Here is a 25,268-nt window from a genome sequence, read left to right on the forward strand (position 1 = left end):
CCCCCGGGCCCGCCTCCCAGCCCCGCCCCAGGACCCGCCTCCCAGCCCCGCCCTCGGGCCCGCCTCCGCGGGGGCGCGGTTCCGTCGAGGGCGGCGCGCGCCGCGGCCTCGCTCTGGGCCGGAGCCTGCGCGCTGGCGCCCCGCTTCCCGCGCGCCGCGCCGGCGTACCGGCCGCGGCGGTTCTCCCTCGGGGGTCATGTCTCCCGGCCCGGCCCGGCCGGGCGGCGCGGCAAGCCCCGGCGCCCGCGGCGGCGCCCGCGAGGGGCCATGATCCGGCTGGGCGGCTGGTGTGCGCGGCGGCCCCGCGGCGCGGCGGGCCCGGCGGGGCGGCGCGGGGCGGCGGGCGGGCCGGCGGGCCGGGCGGGCGGCCGCGCCCTGCGGGTGCTGGTGGACATGGACGGCGTGCTGGCCGACTTCGAGGGCGGCTTCCTCAGCAAGTTCCGCGCGCGCTTCCCCGAACAGCCCTTCATCGCGCTGGAGGACCGGCGCGGCTTCTGGGTGTCGGAGCAGTACGGCCGCCTGCAGCCTGGGCTGAGCGTGAGCATCCCCGCCCCGGCCGGCCCGCCTTCCCAGCTCGGGGCCGCGAGCCCGCCTGACCCTGGGTGGGTCAGCGCCCCGAGCCGGGGGTGGGCCTCTTGTGAAACAGGGTCCTGGGGAGGCCCCGGGGTGCAGCCTCACTAACTGTAGGCTGTCATGAGGGCTTCTCAAAATTCAGGAGAATATGAAGCCTAATATACCTGACTCTCCATCTCCAGCTGACTTTTGAATTTTTGGTTTATTTGGCCTCAAGTCTTGTTTTTTAATTTTTTTAGTAGAATAAACGTTACAAGTAAAGTCCTCTTTGACGCTTGCTGCAGTCACCTTCCCATTTCTTCCTCCTCATGAATTTGGGGAGTGTCTTTACCATGCTTTTTCGCCCTCTTCCGTGAAAGCATAGCTCCCAGTGGTATGTGAGGCCCAGAGACGTTGAGTGACTTTCTGGACATCACGCAGGGAGTCAGTGGTCGTGGTAGGGTAGGATCTCCTCCTTGGCGTATCCCCTTCCCCTGCTGGCCCTGCTGAGCTCCTGAGCTCACCACACCCGCCTGACTCCCGCTGTGCTCTGCTCTCTGAGGCCATGCTGGATGTGGGCAAGTATCCAGGCAGGTCTACGGACAGACAGCTTGGTTGTAAATTTAAACTATTTTGTGAAAGGTTCCTTTCCCTGTTCAGGGGATCTTGCCATGCACAAACTTAAAGAGGCTGGGTGTCTTTTGGCATCCCTCCATTGGCCACCTAAAGTCACTGCCAGAGGATCTGATGATGATGGTGTTAGAGCCTGTTTTGTAAGCATGGGTTGCATTATCTCCGCTGTGAGGAAGATGTTCTTATCTCCGTTATGTGGGTGAGGAAACTTGTCCTCAGTCACATGGCTGCTAAGGGGCTCAGCCAGGAGTCAGACTCAAGTCTTTCTGCCTCCCAAGCACATTTAGCTTTCCCCACCCCGAAGTCCTGTCCTCTGTCCCGCTCTAACGAGTGACATTTCTTTTGACTTATGCAAGGCACCTTGACAATAATTTGGTTTGTTGAGGGGCAGGTGTTAGAAGGGAAATCAAGTGCCGTTTCTCTTCATTAACACCAGGCACTGCAGAGAGTGACTTCCCCAGAGCCCGGTATACTGACTCCTCCCAGGCCTAACACCTAATTGGCAGCTTTACACTGGAGAGAATACCCGAGTGATGTTTGCAGCCTCGATGACATACTGCTCTGCTGTGTGTGTGTCCTTTATAGACAGTGAGCAGTCTTGGCAGTCTGGGCACCTTATTTCCTCCCAGAACTGTGTTGGGGTGAGGAAACTAAGCCCACCCCCACTCTGAAAAGGACAGCAGCTTTTCCAGTCCATTGCACAGATGTGCAGATTCCAAGTCTAAGGAGATGAGTTACTGTTTTCCAAGTAGAAGGCAAAGGAGCAGAGCTCCTGGGGCTCCAGGGAGGGCGTGCTCTGGGAGTGACCTGCTCATTTCTTATGCTTCTGGGAACATTGCAGGAAACGGGATTGTAATAGATGAGCACATGCCCTTCATCCCCAGCACAGCTCACAGCAGGACATCCTGGGTCTCCCCTTGGCCCAGCTGGCCCAGCATCTGCTGTTAAAAATAACCAACTGGCCAACCCCGCTTATATATGTAGTCATTTCTGTTTTACAAAATACCACTCTTTCCTGGTCCCTTTGATCTTCATAGTGCTCCGAGAGGTAAGCAGGGCAGAGGTGGAAGGCAAAGATTGTTTTAACTGACTTAGAATCTTACCCTGTTAGAGCAGTTGAGGGACTCAGCCCAGAGAGAAGAAGTGTCTTGGCTAGGGTTTCAGAGCAGGTTAGTGAAGGAGGGAGGGAGGGGACGCTGGACGCTGATCCCTGAGGTCGGGTGGTTAGCCCAGGGTCACACGGCGGGGGCCAGTCCTTCTGACTCCAGCGTCCAGCATACTGTCCAGCACTCCACATCGCCTCCGTGAGAGTCAGAAGCTCCAAGTTCGAGTTCTGACAGTGTCACCTTGATACTGTAGATGAGCGATGAGCCCTGATTTGCTTAACCCCGTATATTCACAAGCGTGTTGCCGGTGTGATCTCAGTGTACTCCCCCCACACGAGTGGCATAGGGGGCGCTTGTGCTGGAGCAGCTTCCGACCTGGCAGAGGGGCTTCCTGCACGGCACACGTGGGCTTTAGGTTTCTACTTCTCGGAGGCGGGGATTTGTCTTCCCTCCCATTGTCCTTTTCCCCTTGTCCTGGCCCTGGAATGGTGTGGCATTCTGCAAACTTGATTTTGGTGTGGCAGCATGAGGTGGAAACTCCTGGCCTGGGAGTTGGGAGATGGGGATCTACTCCCAGTTTGGCCACCGTTTTGCCATGTGACATGAAGTAAATCCTCATTCTGAACCTTGGTTTTCTTATATGTAAGGTGAGGGTCTGGATTTTTGGCTTGCAAAGTTGAAAAACAGCAGAATACTTTTTTTAAACAAAGTATTTATTGGTATCTCAATGCGTGAAACAGATGAAAGAGCTGTTCTGGCTGATGTGGGTGAGGAGCCTGGAGCTCTGACCAGCTGGCCTTCTACCTGCACCTGCTTTGTTCCGCAGGGCACAGCAGTGCTCTTGAGGATCTCTGCATTTCTCCAGCTCTAGAATTTAAGGACTCTGGTGCTATGGCGAGACCTGGGCCATCCTCAGAGCCTCCAGGGTGTCTCTGGCTGCTAGAATCAAGCAAACGTGAGGTTCCTGAGGACTGGCCTTCTGCCTTAAATGGGTCCAGCAGTCCCTCCAGCAGAGCATGCTTTGGAATTCACAGCCCCTGACCCCTTAGCTGGTCTCTGCCAGATCCTTGCAGAAGTCAGATCCTCCTGGAGAGGGGCTGGAACGCGCACACACTCTGTGTGACCCTCCGCCTCCACCCAGGAAATACATCCTTGGGAGTGTGCGTGGGGTGGTGGTGAGGGGACGTGGAAGGCCCACCTTCTTGTGAGCAGCCCTTCCCAGCCACGACACCCCCTGTGCAGTGAAGCGGGGTGCTGAGGACCCTGGAAGTCACCTGCTTCTCTCGTCTTCGCAGGAGAAGGCCATCAGCATATGGGAGTCGGAGAATTTCTTTTTTGACCTTGAGCCTCTACCAGGGGCTGTGGAAGCTGTGAAGCAGATGGCCAACCTAGAAAAGTAAGTTTGTCTCCCCCCCCACCAGCGTCTGCCTCTTCTCTGCCATCACCTCCCCTTCTCTTTTGCTTCTGCCCGCTCCTTCTCTCTCCCTCCCTTCTCTCTCCTCGCCCTCTGCGCAGGGCCATGCTTGTTTCGTCGTCACTGATCCAGTAACTTGAGAAAATACTGAGTCTAATTTGACCTGCTTCACAGGATGTTCAGAGTTCATTTGTTCAGCTAATAGCTGAGAACTGACTATTAGATTCTGCTGAGCACCAGTGACACAGAGCGAACACAACGTGGTCCTTGCTCTCCTGGAGCCTGCAGTGCAGCCAAGAGCAGACGTTGCACAAAGAATCACAAAGAAGATACTTACGGATTGTGATAAGTGCTGGAAAGAAAAAGTTAAGGTGTTTGAAGAGGTACAGCAGGAGACCTAATGAGAAGGCTGGTTAAGGAGGCAGGAGGAGTACTGTTTTGTTCTGGTGAAATGATTGGTTCTGCAGCTGAAGCCCCCACTCCATAGCCATTGCACACCATCCGCTGAATTCCATTAGCAGGTACACCCGATGTGCTTCCCTGAAGACTTTTTTTAAAGTAGCTATATTGAGATACGACTCACATACCATACACCCATTTAAAGTGTACGATTCATTGGTTTTTAGGATGTTCACAGAGTTATGCAACCATCACCATGGTCAATTTCCTCACCCCCAAAAGAAACTCTATACCCATTAGCAGTCACTACCCATTCCTGCCCTCCCCCTGAAGCCCTTGGCGACCACTGTCTACCTTATGTCTCTGTAGATTTGCCTATTCTGGACATTTCATATATGTTTCATACAATATGTGGTCTTTCGTGACTGGCTTCTTTCACTCAGCAGAATATTCCAGGGTTCATCCATGTAGCATGAATCAGTACTTCATTCCTTTTCATTGCTGAATAATATTCCATTGTAAGGATATGCCACATTTTGTTCATCCATTCATTAGTTCATAGACATTTGGATTGTTTCTACTTTTTAGATGTTAATACTGCTGTGAACATTCATGTGCAAGTTTTTTTGTGGTTGTGTGTTTTCATTTCTCTTAGGAGTGTATACCTCTAGTATGTACCTAGGAGTGGAGTTGCTGGGTCGTATGGTAAATCCATCTTTAACACTTTGAAGACTGCCAAACTGTTTTCCAAAGCTACTGCACCATTGTACATTACCATTAGCGATGTATGAGGGTTCCAACTTCTCCACATCCTCGCTAGCACTCATTATGGTCTTTTTTATTCTAGCCCTCCGGTGGGTGTGAAATGGCATCTCATCATGGTTTTGATTTGCATTTCTCTGATGGCTAATAATGTTGACCATCTTTCTGCATGCTTATTAGCCATTTGTATATCTTTTTTGAAGAAATCTTTATTTAGATCCTTCACTTAATTTTTTTCAATTGGGTTATTTGTCTTTTTTTATTGTTAACTTGTACGAGTTCTTTATATATTCTAGATAGCAAGTCACTTATCAAATACATGATTTGCAAATATATTCCCTCATTCTGTGCATTGTTGTCTTACTTTCTTGATGGTATCCTTTGAAACCCAAAGTTTTTATTTGATATAGTTCAATTTATTTATTTTTTTCTTTTGTCATTGTGTTTTTGCTGTCATATCTAAGGATTGTTTCCTAATCCAAGGTCACAAAAATTTGCTCCTATGTTTTATTCTAAGAGTTTTATAGTTTTAAGTCTTACATTTAGGTCTTGATCTGTTTGAGTTGATTTTTGTATATAGTGTAAGGAAGGGGTCCCACTTCATTCTTTTGCATGTGGATATCCAGTTGTCTCAGAACCATTTGTTGAAAAGGTTCTTTCCTCCATTGAGTTGTCTTGGCTTCCTTGTCAAAAGTCAATTAACCGTAAATGTTAGGATTTATTTCTAGGCTTGTATAACTTTTATTCATCACAAATTTGCTTATATTTAGCAAGCTGAATGACAAATCAAACATAAGGTGTGATTTGGCCTTAACTGTGCCATATAAATGCCTCCAAAAGTCGTCAGCTTTCAAAGTTCTAACGCAATAAAAAGGCATCAGAGAGACGCAAAATACTTAGAGTTTGGGTTAAATTGTAGACTTGTTTGGTTGGTAATTTATCTTTAGACTTGAGTCCAGGTCCTGCAGAATAGTATATTTTATTCTGGTTTAGGATTTGAATTTGATTTGTAGTGGAGTATTGTTGTATAACTTCTTCCATCTGTAGCAAGAGTCTGGAGAGGCAAAGAGTATGTGTAGTTGCACTGAAGGTTTTAAAAACTCTGTTCTTGTCTGGATCCGCATTTCCTGGACCACATTCACCTGACTGTATTCTGGGGAGCTGGATAGCATAGTGGTTAAGGTTCAGTCTTAACTGGAGTTAGACTGCTCAGGTTCATATCTGGGCTTCTCTAGCATCTAACTTTCAGCAGTTGGGCAAGTTATTAAGCTTTCTGGGTCTCGGTTTCTTCATCTGTAAGACGAGGATAATGAGAAAGTCCTCAGATAACACCTGACACAGAGTAGGTGCACAGTAGATGCTAGCTGCTGCTGCTGTTACTCTGCAGGATTTAATCGATTTGCAACAAGAAAGGCGGTCTTTAACCAAAGCAGCATGGGGAACATTGCGTGAAGAAGGTTTCTCCACCCTAGGACTGTTCAGAGCTTTCAGTTTGCTGATGTGCACTGTGGCTCTTCGCTGGCGTACCAGAGGATGCAGCTTCCTTCAAATGTGTTCTAGCCTGGAACACGCTTTTCACAGCTTCTCTATTAACACACTTGCAGAAATTCCAGTCTGGGAAATGCAAGTCTAAACCATACCATTGGTCCTTTACCTCCATTTTGGCGTTTAACTGGGTAGAAGATTCTTAAGGTCAGTCGGTGCCCAAAGTTGGGACAAAGAGTGGGGTCTAGTCAGTAACTAAGTGGGTGGCTGTGTGTCTAGTGCTGAAGTAGACAGAGACCAAGGTTTCACATGTAACTTGATGAATATCTGTCATGCACCTGCTACATGCTAGGCCTTGTACCAGGTCTGTGGATGCAGAAGGAGATAAGAGAGGGTTCTTGCCTTCAGAGTTCACTGGTGAACGAGTGACTAGGACACAGTTCTAAAAGTGCTGCGATGGATGTGCGAGTGGAGCATGGGGGTGCAGACGGGCAGGGGCTGATCCTCCCCGGGGAGGCAGTGACACTGGAGCTGTCATCTTGAAGAATGAAAAGGAATCTGCCAGGTGGAGAGGCAAGGGGGTTTCAGGTAGGAGGGAAACAGTGTGAGCCAAGACCTCCTCTGCCCACCTGAGGGACCCTCCTCAGACGTCTCCCTGGCATGCGTGTCCTTACTCCAGGAGCTCTGAGCATTGCCTCGCAGCCTGGAGAGCTTGCTTGGTGGTGACTTCAGTGGTGACTAATCTTGTTTTTGTTATTCAGTGATACACGACTATATCCTTATGAAAAACTCAAACAGTGTGAAGATATGTGAAAATGTGAGTTGCCCATTTTCCCCTCTCTCTGCATACATCCCCCTCCCTCCCACCCTTTTGGCCCTAGAAGACGATTTGGGGTGTATGCTTCCACACCTTTTAAAATGCATTTACATACATATTTATATCGAGATTTGTAATTTATGTGTTCCACGCAGCAGCAGAGTGATATTTTTAAACCAAATTCTGGTGATGTTAGTCCCTTCTTAAATCTCTCTCGGCTTCCTCTTGCACCGAAGTAAAGCCCAGCCCGGCCAGGCCTGCAAGGCCATCGTCACAGCCTGGCTCTGCCGCCTCCGGACCTCTTCTTGCCTGCTCTGGGCGCACTGGCTTATTTTCTGCCCCGTGGACATGTCAAGCTTATTTCTGGCCTTATGGCCTCTGTTCCTATTATATCCTCTTGGAAAGTTTCTCCTCCAGTTCTTTGCATGGCCACATCATTTTCAACCTTCAGCTCTGAGCACCTTCAGTGTCACCTTCTCAAAGAGGCCATCCTTGACTGCTGCAGCTAAAGTGGCCATCGTCCCCTCCCAGTTATTCTGCCCCATTACCCTGGGTACATACTCTAAGCTGAAATTGTGTGTCTGCGCTTGTCCCTTCCTCTTTCGAATGTCAGCTCCCAGAGGCCAGGGATTGGCTTGGTCACGGCTGTCTTCTCAGGCCCTGGAGTGATACCTGGCGCGTGGTACACACTCAGATATTTGCTGGGTGAATATTCACATAGTAGTTGTTGGGTTTATTCTGTAGCTTTCTCTTGTTACTTAACAATATGTGCTAGATATTTTCCATATCAACACTATAGAACTATCTTATTCATTTTAACTACTGCATAGTATTTTATCATACACACGTACCATAATTTATTTAATGATTTCCGTAAGATTTTGTTTCCCATTTTTTCTTGTATATCAGGGCTACCGTGAGTCTTGGTGTACATGTGCAAGTATTTCTGTATGATAGAGGACTAGCTGGATCAAAGCCATGTGCATTTAAACTGTTGGTGGATACTTAGTGATACATGCTATCCTTTTAGTAGATGTTCCCTCTTAACACTAGCACAGTATATGCCACATAAAATGCCCTCAGTCAACAGGAATTGTCCTTGAAAGGGGCATTTGATGTGTGAAAATAGCCAAAACTTGTTTGGATCTAATGCCGGCAAATAAGTGAGTCATATCTGAACTTCCCTAATCCTGAGAATATAGTGGATATCAGTGTATGTTGAATAAAACAACTCACGATGCCTCAAGCAATGAGTACTCTCTGCTGTGGTTGTAACTGCCTCAGAGGGAGGTCCATCCTTAGGAGGAGGCCCAAGAATGTTTGCTTTAAAAAAATATAGGTTAATTTTGGAAAATTAAAATATAGGATAAAAAGTTATTTATAATCTCACCACTTTGAAACCACCACTTTCTCACATTTTGGTATTTTTGCTTGAGTTTTCTTTCATATATATATATTTTCCCATAGTTCTTATAATATATACAACTCCAAACATGTATTAAGTGGTAGCAGTATTTGTCAAAACAACTATTTGACATCCTTGAGGACTACTTTGAAGGAAACACCACTCATTTAGAAGGATAAGTTTAGATGAGCTTAAACCTGTGTTTCAACATGGCTCTCCTTACTCTGTTATGGAGCCTGGAATAAGACAATTCATTTGCTCACTAAACAGATATATTTGTTTATCACTTACTTTGTGCCTGGCACTGTCTAGCCCTGGGGTTATATTTGTAAATAAGACACCTAAGTTCTCAGGTCTCAAGGAGTTGACATTACAGTGGGGAGGGTGACAACAAGTAAACAATAATTTCAGATTACAGTAAGCTTTGTGCAGGAAATAAACAAGGTGATGTATTGGGAGTAAACGGGGAAGGGGTTGCTCCAGGGGGGTGGGAAGGTTTCTCTGTGGAGGTGACATTTGACCTCAGACCTGAGGGTAGGAATGAACTACTGATTCAGAGCCAGGGGTAGGGCCGTCCAGGCTGGGAGAAGAGCAGGTGTAAAGGCACTGAGGTGGGCAAGGACTTTGCTTATCTGAGTGACATAAAGGAGACCAGTGTGACTGGAGCTGAGTGAGTGTGGAGGGGATGGGATGGTGGAGTGGTGCAGGCTGAGGCTGAGGAGGGAACGATGGGCTGTAGCTTAGGTTTTAAAAACAGGGGCTTGGCCGGCCCTGTGGCTTGGTGGTTAAGTGCGCGCGCTGCGATGCTGGTGCCCCGGGTTCGGATCCCGGGTGCGCATCGAGGCACCGCTTCTCCGTTCATCCTGAGGCCGAGTCCCACATACAGCAACTAGAAGGATGTGCAGCTACGACATACAACTATCCACTGGGGCTTTGGGGGGAAAAAATAAAATAAATAAAATCTTTAAAAATAAAAAAAAAATAAAAAAAAATAAAAACACGGGCTTGGGGTGATGAATTTGGATAGACGTTTCTCTAAAGAAGATATACAGATGGCCCATAAGTGCATGAAAATTTGCTTCAACGTCACTAGTCCTTAGGGAAAAGCAAATCAAAACCACATGAGAAACCACTTTACATCTACTAGAATGACGATAATAGAAAAGATGGACAATCGTAAGTGTTGCTGAGGGTGTGGAGAATTGGGAACCTTGTCATTGCTGAGGGGATTGTAAAATGGTGCAGCTGCTGTGGAAAACATTTCCTCAAAATGTTAAATATGGAGTTACCATATGATGCAGCAATTGCACTCCTGGGAATATACTCAGAAGAAATGAAAACATGTGTCCATGTAAAAACTTGTGCGTGGATGTTCCTAGGAGCACTATCCCCAATAGCCAAAGGTGGAAACCACCCAAATGTCCCTGAACTGGTAAATGTGAAACAAAAGGTGGTACATCCATACAGTGGAATATTACTGAGCAATAAAGAGGCATAAAGCACTGACACATCCTACAACGTGGATAGCCCTTGGAAACATGATGCTAGATGAAAAAGGCCAGTCACAAAAGACCACATATTGTAGGATTCCATTTATGTGAAATGTCCAGAACAGGCAAATCCTCAGAGACAGAAAGTAGGTTGGTGGTTTCCTAAGGCCAGGGGCAGGAATGGGGAGTAACAGCTTATGGATATAGGGTTTCTTTTGGGGAGATGAAAATGTTCTGAGATTGACTGGTGTTTGTTCTCAAGCTCTGTAAATATACTAAAATTCATTGACTTACACACTTAGAATAGGTGGCTGTCATGGTATATGAAATATATCTCAGTGAAACTTAAAAAAAATCAGTAGGCCGAATGAGAAGAAAAGGAACTATTGATACATTTAACAGCATGAACGAATCCCAAAAATAATTTTACTGGATAAAAGAAGCCAGACAAAAAGGAGTACGTACTCTGTGGTTCTACTTATACAAAATTCTAGAAAATACAGTCTGACCTGTGGTGACAGGAAGCAGATGAGTGGCTCCCTGGGGCCCAGGAGTTGAGGGAGGGCACGGGGCAAGCAGAGAGATGACGGGATGCTGGCCGTGTTTGTTATCTTGACTGGTGATCTGTGTTTCACACGTGAAAACTTAGCATTTTGTTCCTTTTTAATATGTGTAGTTTGTTGTGTGTCAGTTATGCCTTGATAAAGCTGTTTAAGGGTAATCAGTCTGGATGCTGGGTGGAGCGTGGCTTCACAGGGGCAGGATTGGAAGTTGAGGAACCAGCTGGAGGTGTTGGCAGGAGCTGCATGAGGGGTGGTGGTGCTCTGGGCTGGGGTGACGACCACAGAGAGAAGTTGACAGACTGAAACATGCTTTGGAGGCAGAACCCGTTGGACCTGGTGATGGATATTGGGGGTGGAGGAAAGACAGGAAAAAGAGCGATTTTTAGGTTTTTTGCTTAAGCAGCTAGATATATAAACAGTAATGCCATTAACTGAGGGAAGAACAGGTTTGGGGAGGGGGAGAATCACATGCTCCCAATACGTATATTGGTCTCTGGCCCTGGATCCTGGCACAGAGCCTAAAACCCTTGTAAATTCCCAAGTGATAAGAGCACTAGGAGCGTCTTTTGTTCTACTGAGGTGACTCTGGGGGGCTCCTGGATGGCTCCTGGATGGGGGCTGGTCACCAGAAAGAGCAAGCCGTGATGAGAAGCTTGGAATTGTCAGCCCCGACCTCTTCTCCAGAGAGGGGAGAGGGGCTGGAAGAGGAGTTAACAATTGAACTTGCGATTGTGTCTGAAGTGGGGGTGGTCTTGTGGGACTGAGCCCTTAACCGTGGGATCTGACGCTGTCTCCAGGCAGGTGGTGTCAGAGTTGAGTTAAATTGTAGGCACCAGCTGATGTCCCAGAGAATTGCTTGGTGTGGGCACTTCCCCCACATCTGGTGTCAGAAGCGTTGTGAGTGTGGCCGTAGTGTGAAGGAAGGGAGACACACAGGAGGGAAAGCACAGGAGGGAAAACGGCGGTTCTTCTCACACGGGAGAGAGCTGGACTGTGGAGGTAGAGTTAGGGGCACCAGCATGTAGACGGTGTGTAAAGCCCTCGGCCTGGGTGACATTGCCGAGCAGAGGGTGTAGATGGAGAGCACAGAGGGTCAGAGCCACCCGGGGAGGCCCAGAGACTGTGCTGGGGCGGTGGGTGAGGGGCAGGTGCGCCAGGACTGGAGAGCTGTCATGGAGGAGGGCGTGGCTGCCGGGCTGGGTGCTGGTGAGTGAGAGGAGGAGGGTGGGGCGTGCATTGGATATGGTGACATGAGGGTCCTTGGTGACAATGGGCAATTTCTGTGGAGCGGAGGGGCTGGACTCCAGGTTGGAGTGGTTGAAGCGGGCACAGGAGGTGAGGAAGTGGAGTCAGCAAGGGCAGGCCTCTTGCTGGGTTTGTTGTGCTGCGAAGGGAGCCGAGATACAGGGCGGTAATGGGAGGGGCGTGGGGTTGAGGTTTCGTGTGTGTACATAAATGTTTAGGATGGGGGATAGCAGGACGTGTCGGAATGGGGCGGGGTAATGGAAGGGGAGCATAGGAAGAGGGAACGTTGCAGGGGCAGTGTCTCCTTGTGAAGATCAGGGGATGGAATCCAGGGCACATGTGGAGGGCTCTGCTCGGAGAGGAGGCAGTGGAAAGGGAGGAGGAAGTTCAGATACAGGCGACTTTCCATATTCATGATGAGAAGACCAGGGGTCTCATCAGCTGAGAAGTCTCAGGAAGTGGGGGAAGGTGTGCTGTGGCAGGAGAGCAGTAAGTGAGCGTACAGTAGGGCCCTGGAGGAATGCTGGGGCTCAGATGCCTGGGGGTTGTGGTTATGAATTGAAGGTGAAACTGGCCAAACTGTTTGTGTGAGTTTTTTTCTTTTTCTCCAGCAACGTGGAGTTGCTTGGATGCAGGTGGGAGAAGTTGGACAGGTGGGTTCTCTCAGGGGCCTGGCAAAACAGACCTCAGTGGAGGAGGAGAAGGGCAAGCAGAGTGAACGTAGAGCTGGCCCGAGAACCCCGCAGGACAGGCGGGTGGGCGGGGTGATGGGAGGGTGGTGGGCCTCAGCGGGTTGTCTGTCTCAATGAGGTTGAAGGATTGAGCAGAAGAAGTTAGAATGAGTTTACTGGAAGGACAGTAGGTGGTGGTCCCAGAGGCAAAGCGTGAAATTGAGACTTGGGCAGAAGTGATTACAGCTGCAGGGGTGGCCGTGGGGGAGGTATGGAGATGGGTGGGTGGGGTCTTTGGAGGTGAGCAGGTTAGGACCTGAGGGGCCGAGGGCTGGATCTGCATGTGTGTAGTGTATGTGTACATGTTACGGTGAAGGACGACAATCGGTGTGGGATGGAGGGACGACGGTGAGCCCTTGAGGTGGGAGAGGGTGCAAGGGGCAGTGACTGGGCCAGTGTGGGTGACCGCGACGAGGGCAGCAGGGCTGTGGCTGTAGGAGGCAGGAGTGTGAAGGAGCCGTGGTCTGGAAGTGGCGTGGAGAACAAGGAAGGCTCTCCTCACCTTCCTCCCTGAAGCATGTGGGGTGTGGGGAGAAAGCAGCCTGCACTCGGTGGCCGCAGGGGCGGCGGGGCCTTCATGTGAGACCAGGTTTAGTGCAGGCAGCGGTGAGAGAACCTTGGGGAAAGGCTGAGGACCCAGGGGACCGAGCCTGCACGTGGGAGGGCACATGAGCTTGGCAGAGGCAGTGCTGAGAGTGGAGACTCGGGGAACTGGAGGACACGGGCCTTCTCCTCAGGGACGTGGCCGTCTTACGCATGACTTCCAGGGGACTCATTTGCCAAAGAGAAAAGGAGCCTGAAAAATACAGTCTTCCACAGGCTCAGTGTGACGAGCCAGTAGATGCCAGTTCCACAGGCAGTTGCCGGCTTTATGAGGACGTTGGGACCAGCTGGCTCTATCAGTGAGGGGCTGGGGCCTTTGCAGCTGTGAGGAGAGGCAGGCTCCTGGGAGGTCAGCCCCCACATGGACCCAGCACGGAACCACAGACCGTGGGGAAGGGGCCTTCCTCAGCACAGCCCACGCCCGCCTTGAGGGGACTCCTGTTGTCAGGGAGCTTAGCCGCATGGATCTGGGCTCCTCCTCTCTGCTCCTTCCTAACAGAGGGCTTGGCTGGCACACATTTTAGGAAGACTTCTTCCTTGCAGGTTTCTTTACTTTGAATTGCATGAGGCCCTGATTCTTCCTCAAGTAACTTGCTCTGCGTCCTTTTAATGCTCCTTTCCATGCTAAATCTTTCCATGCTCAGTCTTTCCCTGTTAGATCTCAGAGAGGGCACTGATTAGCCTAGCTAACCTTTTAGGTCCAGCCATGCAGAATTGCCATAGATCAGATGCCCACCCCTGCGCTGGTTCCCTGGGCCAAGGGTGGGGTCGCACATGGCTGCCCAGGGCGGTGGGACTGGTGGATGTCTCTGGTATGGAGAGCAACGCGGGGCAGCGGGTTTTCCCATTCCGGGTGACGGGCACAGACACTGAGAGGGTTCGGTTCCCCGGGGAGTGGGAGGGCAGGGGTGAGGAGGCCGCGGCCGTGGGCTGGCAGGCTAACTGTGCTTCCTCTTCCCGCAGCACTGACGTCTTCATCTGCACGAGCCCCATCCAGATGTACAAGTACTGTCCCTATGAGAAGGTAAGACGTGCAGCTCGCTCGGGCAGGCTGGGGCTTCGCCTCTTGTCGACTTTCCCCCACATGTGGCAGGTAAGGGGTGCTGGCGTTCAGCACACCCAGCAAGAAGGGCGCTGACCCTCAGTGCAGCTGCTGGCCGGCTGGGGCAGCTCGTTTCTGCCTCTTCTCCTGTCGATCCCTCCCGTCTTTCTGCCAGGGTCTGCTGTCCTGAAGACCCTCCCTAGCCCTCGTCTGAGGTTCTGTCGCGGTCTCTGGATGGAGCCTGGTGAAGATGCCAGGTGCTCTGGGAAGAGTGACCATCCACACTTTAGCACAGTGTCATTTGTGAAGGATGGACAGAGAGAAAATGTGTCAGGGGAGGGGTGGGAGGCAACCCAAACCCAAATATTAGGGCATGTGAATTTATTTACACGAAAAGTCTGACAAAGGTGAAACCGTTAAATTATGTTTTGGTACACACTCCTCGCTTTATCTTTATTGAAAAAAATAGAATTACGTGAAACTGAGGCTTTTCTGGAAGTTGGGGATGTCTGGTTGCCAAACCCAGAGGAAAGATCTGTTGCCCAGGAGGCAGGCATTCACACCAGAGGTGGTTCGGGGCCCGGCCCCCTCCCCTGGGGAGTCAGGGCAGCCTCCCCGGTCCAGGAGAGTGGGATTTGGAGCCAGAACCTCCCTGCTCTGCAGGCTTGGCACAACCTTCAGCAGTTCTCTTGAGGGTCTTCACATCGCCTCTCCTCTCTCCGGCTCCGTGATGGAAACAAAACGTGCACCGTCAGCCAATGTTAAGTGCCTTTTTCTGTGCTTTAAATGGGACGGGAACTCACACTTACCACGCGGTTATAGTGGTGTCACGCGAGGTGCTCGGCGCCCACCATTTCATCGCATGCTCACAGCACCCCATTCCGTGGTTGTCCCTACACCCTTTTAGCACGAGGAACATGAGTTTAGTGGAACTCAGGGGAGCTAATGACTTACGCACGGTCAGTAAGTGTGGAGTTAGGACTGAAGGCCAGGTCCACTGTGTCTAGTAGAGCAGTGGTCCAAAGTCAGATCCCCCAGACCAGTGGGGTCAGCATCCCCTGGACCCTTGTTAGGAGAGGACATTCTCCGGCCCCTCCTGAGACCTGAATTGGAAATTCAGGGAGTAATTCTGTATCTTTTAACAAGCCCGCCAGGTGCACCCTTAAGTTGGAGAACTGCTGGGCCAGAGTAACGATTTCAACTGGGATTACACTGGGTCGTTAGGAGGATGGTCCAGTAGTTACTGGATTAATAGGTTGGCTGTCATTCGTCTATGCCCCTGGATTTCAGTGTCATCTGCATTCCCACCATCATACCTGTTGTAGCCTCAGCCAGGACTCCCCTCTGAGCTCCGGACAGCTCTAACCTGATGTGTCTGTCCCTGGGGTCCTGATGTCCCCATCCCGCATCTGTCCCTTCCCTCTCAGGCTGTTATCCCAGTGACATCTTCTTACCCCTCAGATCCAGCACATCAGGAGGTCATATTTCCTGTTGATGCTGTTGCTACATCTGTCTGGCATCTGTCTACTTCTCTCGCTCCCCATTGCCACCACCTTAGCATTTCTTTCCAGAACTACTAAGATGGCCTCCTAACCTGTTTACTTCAGTTCCACACAGGGCCAGAGTAGGTCTTTCATAAGCAGCTCATGTCAACTCCCTACTTTAAAACCTTTTAATGGTTTCCCACTGCACTTAAAATAGAACTAAATACACGCACACACACACACACACACACACACACACACACACACACACAAACTCCTCACCATAACCCACAAGGCCCTGCCCAGCCACCTCTCCCACCTGTCTTAAGTTCCTCCTCTCCATTCGTGATGCTCCACGTTGCTCTGTTTCTTGAGCATGCTGGGCGTTCTTGCTCCGTGCTCTCACATGCTGGGCGCTCTGCGTGCCTGGTTCCTCTTCATCCATTAGGGCTCAGCCCCGCTCCCCTCCCAGTTCCTGCCCGTGTCTAAAGTGTGTTCTTTCTCCGCCTTGTTCCATGTCTCAGACCTTGTTTCTTGTGTGACACTTACACCATTTGAGCTGAGTTTATTTCTTTGTCCCTGTCTTGTTATCTGTTGTCTCCTGCGCTAGAGTGCAGGATCCCTGAGGGCGGGGACATGACTCTCTTTCCTCCTGTTGACCCCAGCCCCAGCACAGGGCCTGGCATGTTTTACACGCTCAGTGTTTGTTGTTGGACGCATAGATTCATTTGTGCAACAGAGAGTTATCAGACATCTTTCAGTAATAACGTTTGGCATTTATTTCACGCCTCTAATATGCCAGGCGCTATACCTTTATTATCATTTTTAAGGCTTACCACAGCTCCTTGTGAAATAAAATACGCTTCTGAGCTGACAAGTCAAGAAAGGCTAAGAGAGGGGAGGCAGCCCACATACTGGGTCTCTGATCATGCAGGCAGTGGGTCTGGGTCCAGATCTGTGCGTCCCGGAGCCCGCGCTCTTAGCCACTTCTGCAAGCAGCACATGCTCGCTGTAGAGGGTTTGGAATCCAGTGAACGTGTAAGAAGAGGATATCACTTAGGACTCTCTATTCACAGGCAGCATCAATGGCTTCTGGCTAACTTAAACAAAAGTAGAATTTATTAGAAGGATGTTGGTTTGCTCAGAATCTAAGGAAAATCTGAAGAAGCAGGCCTTAGACGAACAGCTTGGGGGCCGACAGAGGTCTCTTCAGCGTATCTGCTTGAGAACCACTGCAGTTCCATTCATTCTCCATCTGTGGGTTTCTTTGCCCAAGATTCCTGTTCCCAGGAGAGAGAGGCTTACCAGCTGAGCTCAGGTCACATGCCAGCCCTTGGCCAGGGGAGGGTGGGCATCCTGATTGACGTTCCATTAAGGATGGGGGTGGCTTTGCAGAGAAAAGTTGAGGTGCCATTAGCAGAGGAAGGGGTGCAGGGACGGTGGATGCCATGGCCAGAATAAACAAAGGAGAGACAGCGGCAAAACCCCATGGCTGCAATCCTACCGCCTAGCAATAGAAGCACTGTTAACATTGATGTGTTTCTAGTTTTTCTTTGATGCATATTAAATATAATATATATATGTTTTAACAAAACTTAAATTGCAGGGCCGGTCCCGTGGCTTAGCGGTTGGGGGGGGCGCGCTCCGCTACTGGTGGCCCGGGTTCGGATCCCGGGCGCACACCGACGCACCGCTTCTCCGGCCATGCTGAGGCCGCGTCCCACATGCAGCAGCTGGAGGGATGTGCAACTATGATGTACAACTATCTGCTGGGGCTTTGGCGGACAAAAAAAGGAGGAGGATTGGCAATAGATGTTAGTCTATTAAGTGTGCAATAGCACGTCTAGAAAAAAGTGTACATACCTTAATTAAAAAATACTTTATTGCTAAAAAATGCTAACCATTGTCTGAGCCCTCAGCGAGTTGTAATCTTTCTGCTGGTGGAGGGTCTTATAAAAAACACAGGATCTGCGAAGCTCCATCAAACAAGGTATGGGTGTGTAGAGGGACGTATCTCAGCATAACGAAGGCCATACCTGACAAGCCCACAGCCAACGTCATGCTCAGTGGTGAAGAGCTGAAAGCTTTCCCTCTACGATCATGAGCAAGACAAGGATGCCCACTCTTATCACTTAGATTCAACGTCGTACTGGAAGTCCTAGCCACAGCAGTCAGGCAAGAAAAAGGGAAAAAAGGCATCCAAATTGGAAAGGAAGAAGTAAAACTGTCACTATTTGCAGATGATGTGATATTATACGTAGAAAACCCTAAAGACTCCATCAGAAAACCTTTAGGACTAATAAACGAATTCAGTAAAGTTGCGGGATACAAAATCAATACACAAAAATCTGTTGCATTTCTATCTGCTTACAACAAACTATCAGAAAGAGAAATTAAGAAAACAATTCCATTTACAATTGCATCAAAAAGAATAAAATACCTAGGAATAAATTTAACCAAGGAAGTTAAAGACCTGTACACTGAAAATTACAAGACATTAAGGAAAGAAATTGAAGAAGACACAAATAAATGGGAAGATATTCCATGCTCATGGATTGGAAGCACTAACATTGTTAAAATGCCCATACTACCCAAAGCAATTTACAGATTCAGTGCAAGCCCTATCAAAATTCCAATGGTATTTTTCACAGAAATAGAACAAACAACCCTAAAATTTGTATGGAAGCACAAAATTGCCAAAATTTATATGGAAACTGAACAGCCAAAGCAGTCTTGAGAAAGAAGAACAAAGCTGGAGGCATCGCACTCCCTGATTCCAAAACTATTACGAAACTAAAGTAATTAAACCAGTGTGGTACTGGCATAAAAACAGACACATAGATCAGTGGAACAGAATAGAGAGCCCAGAAATAAACCCAGCAAATATGATCACTTAATCTACTACAAAGGAACCAAGAACCTACAATGGGGAAAGGACAGTTTCTTCAATAAACGCTGCTGGGAAAACTGGGTGCCTGTCTCACACCATACACAGAAATTAATTCAAAATGGATTGAAGACTTGAATGTAAGACCTGAAACCATAACACTCCTAGAAGAAGACATAGGTGATAAGCCCCTTGACATTGCCCTTGGCGACGATTTTTTGAATCTGACACCAAAGACAAAAGCAACAAGAGCAAAAATAAACAAGTGGGACTACATCAAACTGAAAAGACAACCTAATGAATGGGAGAAAATAATTACAAATCATATATTCGATAAGGGGTTAATATCCAAAATATATAAAGAACTCATACAACTCAATAGCAAACAAACAATCCAATTAAAAAATGGGCTGGACGTCATTCCAAAGAGGACGTACAAATGGCCAACAGGTACATGAAAAGATGCTCAGCATCAGTAATCATCAGGAAAATGCAAATCAAAACCACAGTGAGATATCACCTCATGCCTTTTAGAACGGCTACTATCAAAAAGACAAGAGACAACAAGTGTTGGCAAGGCTGTGGAGAAAAGGGAAGCCTGGGGCACTGTTGGTCAGAATGTAAATAGGTGCAGCCACTGTGGAACAGTGTGGAGGTTCCTCAAAGAATTAATAGAATTACGATACGATCCAGCAATTCTTTTTTTTTTTTTTAAGATTTTATTTATTCATTTTTTCCCCCCAAAGCCCCAGTAGATAGTTGTATGTCGTAGGTTCACATCCTTCTAGTTGCTGTACGCGGGACTCGGCCTCGGGTTGGACGGAGATGTGGTGCCTCGGGGCGCGCCCGGGATCCGAACCCGGGCCACCAGCATCAGAGCGCGCGCACTTAACCGCTAAGCCACGGAGCCGGCCCCGATCCAGCAATTCTGCTTCTGGGTATCTATCTGTAGAAAATGAAAATACTAACTCTAAAAGATACATGCACTCCTATGTTCATTGCAGCATTATTTACAATAGCCAAGATATGGAAACAACCTAAGTGTTCAATAGATGAATGGATAAAGAAATTGTGGTGTGTGTGTATGAATATTATTCAGCCATGAAAAAGAATGAAATCTTCCATTTGCTACAACATGGACGGACCTCGAGGGCGTTATGCTAAGTGAAATAAGTCAGACAGAGAAAGACATATCATATGATCTCACTTATATGTGGAATCTTAAAAAAAATACAAAAAAACGAAAACCAAGCTCAAAGACACAGAGAGCAGATTGGTGGTCGCAAGAGGCAGGAGGTGGGGGGTGGGAGAAGTGGGTGAACTGGTTTTTAGTTTAATAAATTGAATAAATATTTTTGAAGAACTAATAGAACTGCAAGGAGAAATAAGCAAATTCACAATTGTGAGAAGTTTTGCTATTCCCGTCTTAATAACGGAAAGAATAAGTGGACAGCACACCAGTCGGGGTGGAAGCCCTGAGCGGGATGGGCGGCACCCGCCGGCACTCCACACGGCAGCAGCAGACAGGCGTTCTCGTCCAGTGCACACGGAGCCGTCAGCAAGACAAGCCATTATCTTGGTATGGCAGATACGCTAAAAACCACTGGACTGTACACTTTAAATTGGTGAATTTTATGGTATGTGAATTATATCTAAAAAAAATTGACTCTTGAGGTGGTTGGTAGTTTGAAAACTAACCGTCTCCTTCTGCTTAGATGTGGTCTGCGTATCCTCCTAATGGGGGCTGTGGACAGAAGTGTGATACCTTTACAGGGTCCTGAGTCGAGCCATTTTTCCTGAAAACCTTGGCGGTTATGGTATTGTTTTTCACATCTCTTGCTAAATGAAGTAGGCCACTGATGCTGTCGCCCGTCATCGGGCAGTGCACGTCCCCACCTCCCAGCGCTTGCACCCGCTCCCTGATTTGAGGTCTGTCCTGGGACCTGCTCCTCTGGGCAGAGCAGGACTTTTGGGAGGATTCCATCCTACATTTGAATAGCAAGGGCCACGTCTAGCTCAGAGATCTCCACTTGTGGGCTGCATCTTTGCTCGTGGGCCCGTGAGCCACACGGCTCTGAGAGGGCTGTGAGGTGGTGTCAGGGAGCTGCCCCAGGCCCACTGCTGCCGCCCTGGACGTTCTGCCCCTGCTGTCCCTTCCAGCACAGTCCTTGTCGCGTTGGGCCCCTTGTCCTCACACTCGTGGAATCCTTGGCTCCCACCGTCATTGGTCTCATGGGCTTGCCGCTTGTACCCCAGGCCTAGGGAGGTCGCCTCCCTTGAAAGTCCTCCCGGCGACTCTTGCTACATGTAGTTTAGACTCAGTTTCAGTCATATTGACAGATTCCAGTTTAGGAATACAGCACCATTTTACACTTGGATAACTGCATTCATCTGGGCTGAACTATTTTATCCCCAAGTATTTTCAGGAACCAAAATTATCATCAGGTGAATAATGAGCCACCCTTCTCTTCCAAAACCTAACGAATGCTGCCTTGTCCTCAGAAGTGTCCCTTGGAGGCTAACCGCACCGAGTGCTGGCTGAGCCCGGGAGTCACACTTTGAGCTCTGGATCTGTGACTCCCCGCCCCGTAAGCTTCTTGACTCCCCTCTCAGAGCCTTGGTTTCTTGATCAATACAATTGTGGTAATTCCTCCCATGGGCATTATTAAAGAAAATTGAGTTGTAATCATCAAGTCAACACATGACACACCTTAAACTTACACAATGTTACATGTCAATTATATCTCAATGAAAATAAATTTAAAAAGAAGTTGAAGAAGAAACTTACATAAACCACCTAGCACTGTGCTTGCTAGCAGTAAATGTCATCCCTCTTGTCTTCTGTTTGTCCCCAAATTCCCCCGCCAGGCAGTAAAGAAAGAATGAAGCTCAGCACACCTTTCTCAAACCAGAAAGCCTGGATAATTCTATAGACAATTAGTCGTTTCCTGCATTCTTGGATCCTGGAAAAATAAGTTTCGTACAAAGTTGCCTACACAGTTAAATTACAACTATGTTAAAAAAAAAAGTGGCACATTTAAAAAAAGAAAAGGTAGGAAATACAGCCAACTGATGTAGATGTTTCTTTCTCTAACTTTCCTCGATTTTCCAAATTTTCTTTGATAAGCTCTTTCTTTTGCAATAAAACAGTAAATGCTTTTTCTGTTGGCGTTCCTTCAGCAGACGTGTGCTGAGCACCTGCCGCAGTGCTTAAGAACCGCTGTGCCCACCTCTGCTCTCAGGAGCTGATGGCTGTGGTTGGAAGACAGCTGGTTAGCACCGTGTCACAGGCTCTGTGGTCACACAGGAGGAGGAAGCCAGGGCAGGCTTCTTGGGGAAAGTGAGAATTGAGTCGAATCGTGGAAATGAGAAGGCAGAGCAGTGACGAGAGTGAGGCTGAGTGGTGAGCAGACAGGATGTGCAGACACAAAGATGCGTGGGGGGAGCTGGGGCGGGGGTGGAGGGAGAGGCTGGCGGTGAGCTGAAGGGGCAGGCAGGCTCTTCAGCAATCAGGAGTGCGCACTTCGGGACACAGGCACAGAGAGACCTGGAGGTTTTTGAGCAAGGCTACCATAAATCCCGCTGGTGTTTCTGAGCACTCCCTGCAGCAGCGTGGGGTCAGTTGGTGGAAGCCCCCAACCCTGGAGGCCGTCTGGAGGCTGCTGTAGGGATCCAGAGGGGATAGAGTGAAGACCTGAACCAGCACAGGGACAAAGGCCCAGAGGGGCTGGACAGTCGCCGTGGGGTGACTTGAAAGACTTCTTACAGCCACAGGAGACAGCGAACACCTCATAGAAAAACGGACTATGGATGTGAATAGAAAGTTCCCTTAAAGCAAAAAACCACAGTGAACATGTGTACAGATTACTTTATTAGTAAAGAAATTAAACTTGAAGTGCTTTTTCTGTATTAGGATGATAATCATTTAAAAATTATAATCACTAGTATTGGTCAAGGTTTGGAGAAACTAGCATTTTCAGATATGGCTGGTGGAAATAAACTGATAAAACCTTTCTGGTTGGCAATTTGGCAGAATACTCAAAAACCTTAAAAAATTGCCTTTATTACCCTTTTTTGCATCAGGTTTATTAAGACATAATTTAAACTCTGTGAAATTGACCTCCTTAAAGGATAATCACCACCAGAATCACGACAGAGAACATTTGCATCACCCAAAAACGCTCCCTTGTAGGACCCAGTCATAGGGGCCCCACGCTTTTGTGAGTTTTACTTCCAGGAGTTTTACCAGGTCCTCACAGTGAAGCTCAGAAAAAATCCCCTCGTGTTTCTGGCAGAGGGAGGAAAAAAGTAACTATTTTGAAATATTCCAGAATATTCTATTCTTCTTATCAAGGCCTGCCCTCAAGGGAACTGTTGTGCCAGAGCCTAACTTGCTGTGGTTTATCAGAGCCTAACTGACCTGGGGGAAGGGAAATACCCAACTCCAGCCCCTCTCACCATCCTGTCCCACTCAAGAGGGGGGAAAAACTGAGACACACTTGTGAAGTGCACAGACCGGAGGCACAGGCTCCTCAAAAGACTGAGACCTAATCCTAGGACAAAAGAATGCTTCTCCTCCCCCCGCCTCACCACCCCATCTCTAAAGGCCTATTTACCGCAGTTTCTTGTAGCTGGTACATCATGTCCACCTCTCAACAAAAAATTACAAGTCATACCAATAGGCAAAAAACAGTTTGAAGAGACAGAGCAAGCATCAGAAGCAGACATGACAGGGTTGGAATTATCAAACCAGGAGTTTAAAACAACTCTGATTAATACACTAAGGGGTTCTCAAGGAAAAAGTAGACAGCATGCAAGAAGAGATGGATAATGTAAGCAGAGAGATGGAAAATCTAAGAATAAAAAAATGCTAGAGATCAGAAGCACTGTAACAGAAATGAAGAATGCTTTTGATGGGCTCGTTAGTAGACCAGACACCACTGAGGAAAGAATCTCTGAGGTTGAGGGTATCTCAATAGAAACTTCCAAAATGGGAAAGCAAAGAGAAAAAAGACTGGGGTAAAAAAGGGAACATAATATTCAAGAACCGTGGGACAACTACAGAAGGTGTAACATGTGTAACGGGAATACCAGAAGGAGAAGAAAGAGAAAGGAACAGAAGAAATACTTCAAACAGTAATGACTGAGAATTTCCCCCAAATTAACAGTCAGGCACCAAACCACAGATCCAGGAGGGTCAGAGGATACCAAGCAGGATTAGTGTGAAAGAACCTGCACTCAGGCACATCATTTTCAAAGTGCACAAAATCAAAGATAAAGAAAAAAACCTTGAAAGAAGCCAGAGGGAAAAACACCTTACCTACAGAAAAGCCAAGATAAGAAGTACATCGATGTCTCCTCAGAAACCATGCGAGCAAGAAGAGAGTAGAGTGAAATATTCAAAGTGTTGAGGAAAAACCCCACCAACCTAGAGTTCTGTACCCTGCAAAATTATCCGTCAAAAATGAAGGAGAAATACTATCTCAAACAAAAATTGAGGGAATTTGTTGCCAGTAGACCTGCATGGCAAGAAATGTTAAAAGACATTCTCGCCTAAGAGAGAAGGAAAGTGATGTATGTCAGACACTCAGATCTACATAAAGGGAGGAAGAGCATTGGAAAAGTAAATGAAGACAAAACAAAAACTTTTATTTTTCTTATTTTTGATTGATCTAACAGTTTGTTTAGAATAATATTAGCAACAGTGTATCTGATGATTATGGCTCATGTATAAGTGAGATGAATGACAGCAGTGATACAAGGGATGGGAGGGAGAATTTAGGAGTCTTTGCTCTTACAATGTACTTGCACCCCCTGTGAAGCAGTACAGTGCTATTTGAAAGTAGACTTGGATTAGTTGTAAACTAATTGCAAACTCTCAAAAAAGTAAAAAAAAAAAAAAAAAAAAAGTATATGCTTCTTGATATGCTAAGAAAGTGGAATCATAAAATGCTCAGTTAAAACCACAAAAGGCAGAAAAAGAGTGGAAGATAGAAATAGGACCAGGAAACAAGGGCAACGAATAGAAAATGGAAACAAATACAGTAGATATTAATCCAACTATATCAATAATCACTTTAAACATCAGTGGTCTAAATACACTAATTAAAAGACAGAGATTGTTGAAGTAGATCAAAAAAACAAGACCCAAATATACAAGAAGACAAATATACAAGAAATGCAGTTTAAATATAAAGACACATACAGATTGAAAGTAAAGGGATGGAGAAAGACATACCATGTTAAAACTGGTCAAAAGGAAGTGAGAGTAGCTATATTAATTTCAAACAGAGCAGACTTCAGACCAAGGAAAATTATCAGGGATAAAGAAGGGCTTTATATAATGATAAAGGGGTCAATTCTCCAAGGAGACATAACAGTCCTTAATGTGTATGTGCCTAACAACAACATCAAAATATGTGAGGTAAAAACTGATAGAACTACAAGGAGAAGTAGATGAATCCACTATTATAGGTGGAGACTTCATCATCCTTCTATCAGAAATGGACAGACCAAGCTGGAAGAAGATCAGTAAGGACATATTTGAACTCAACAGCACCATCAATCAACTGGATTGAATTGACATCTATAGACTACTTCATCCAACAACAGCAAAAAGACACATTCCTCTCAAGCTCACATGGAACATT

At 47.7% G+C, this 25,268-nt stretch overlaps 1 protein-coding gene across 4 annotated transcripts in view; it reads left to right on the forward strand.

The window, feature by feature from the left end:
* Positions 1 to 211: 211 nt before the first annotated feature.
* NT5M (5',3'-nucleotidase, mitochondrial) overlaps positions 212 to 25,268 on the forward strand; it is a 64,569-nt gene continuing 39,512 nt past the window's right edge. The window contains exons 1-3 of one of the 4 annotated variants that reach the window (XM_087440276.1): positions 212 to 537; positions 3,587 to 3,687; positions 14,169 to 14,229. In XM_087440276.1, the coding sequence (XP_087296402.1) occupies positions 268 to 537; positions 3,587 to 3,687; positions 14,169 to 14,229 (432 nt within the window). In that variant the 5' untranslated portion in view covers positions 212 to 267. The remainder of the gene's footprint in view (positions 538 to 3,586; positions 3,688 to 14,168; positions 14,230 to 25,268) is intronic. The other 3 variants (XM_087440278.1, XM_087440277.1, XM_004433402.3) reach the window with 3 other exon arrangements.

This window comes from Ceratotherium simum, chromosome 16, assembly GCF_057802395.1.
Source record: "Ceratotherium simum simum isolate JZ-2026a chromosome 16, ASM5780239v1, whole genome shotgun sequence".
Lineage (NCBI taxonomy): Eukaryota > Metazoa > Chordata > Mammalia > Perissodactyla > Rhinocerotidae > Ceratotherium > Ceratotherium simum.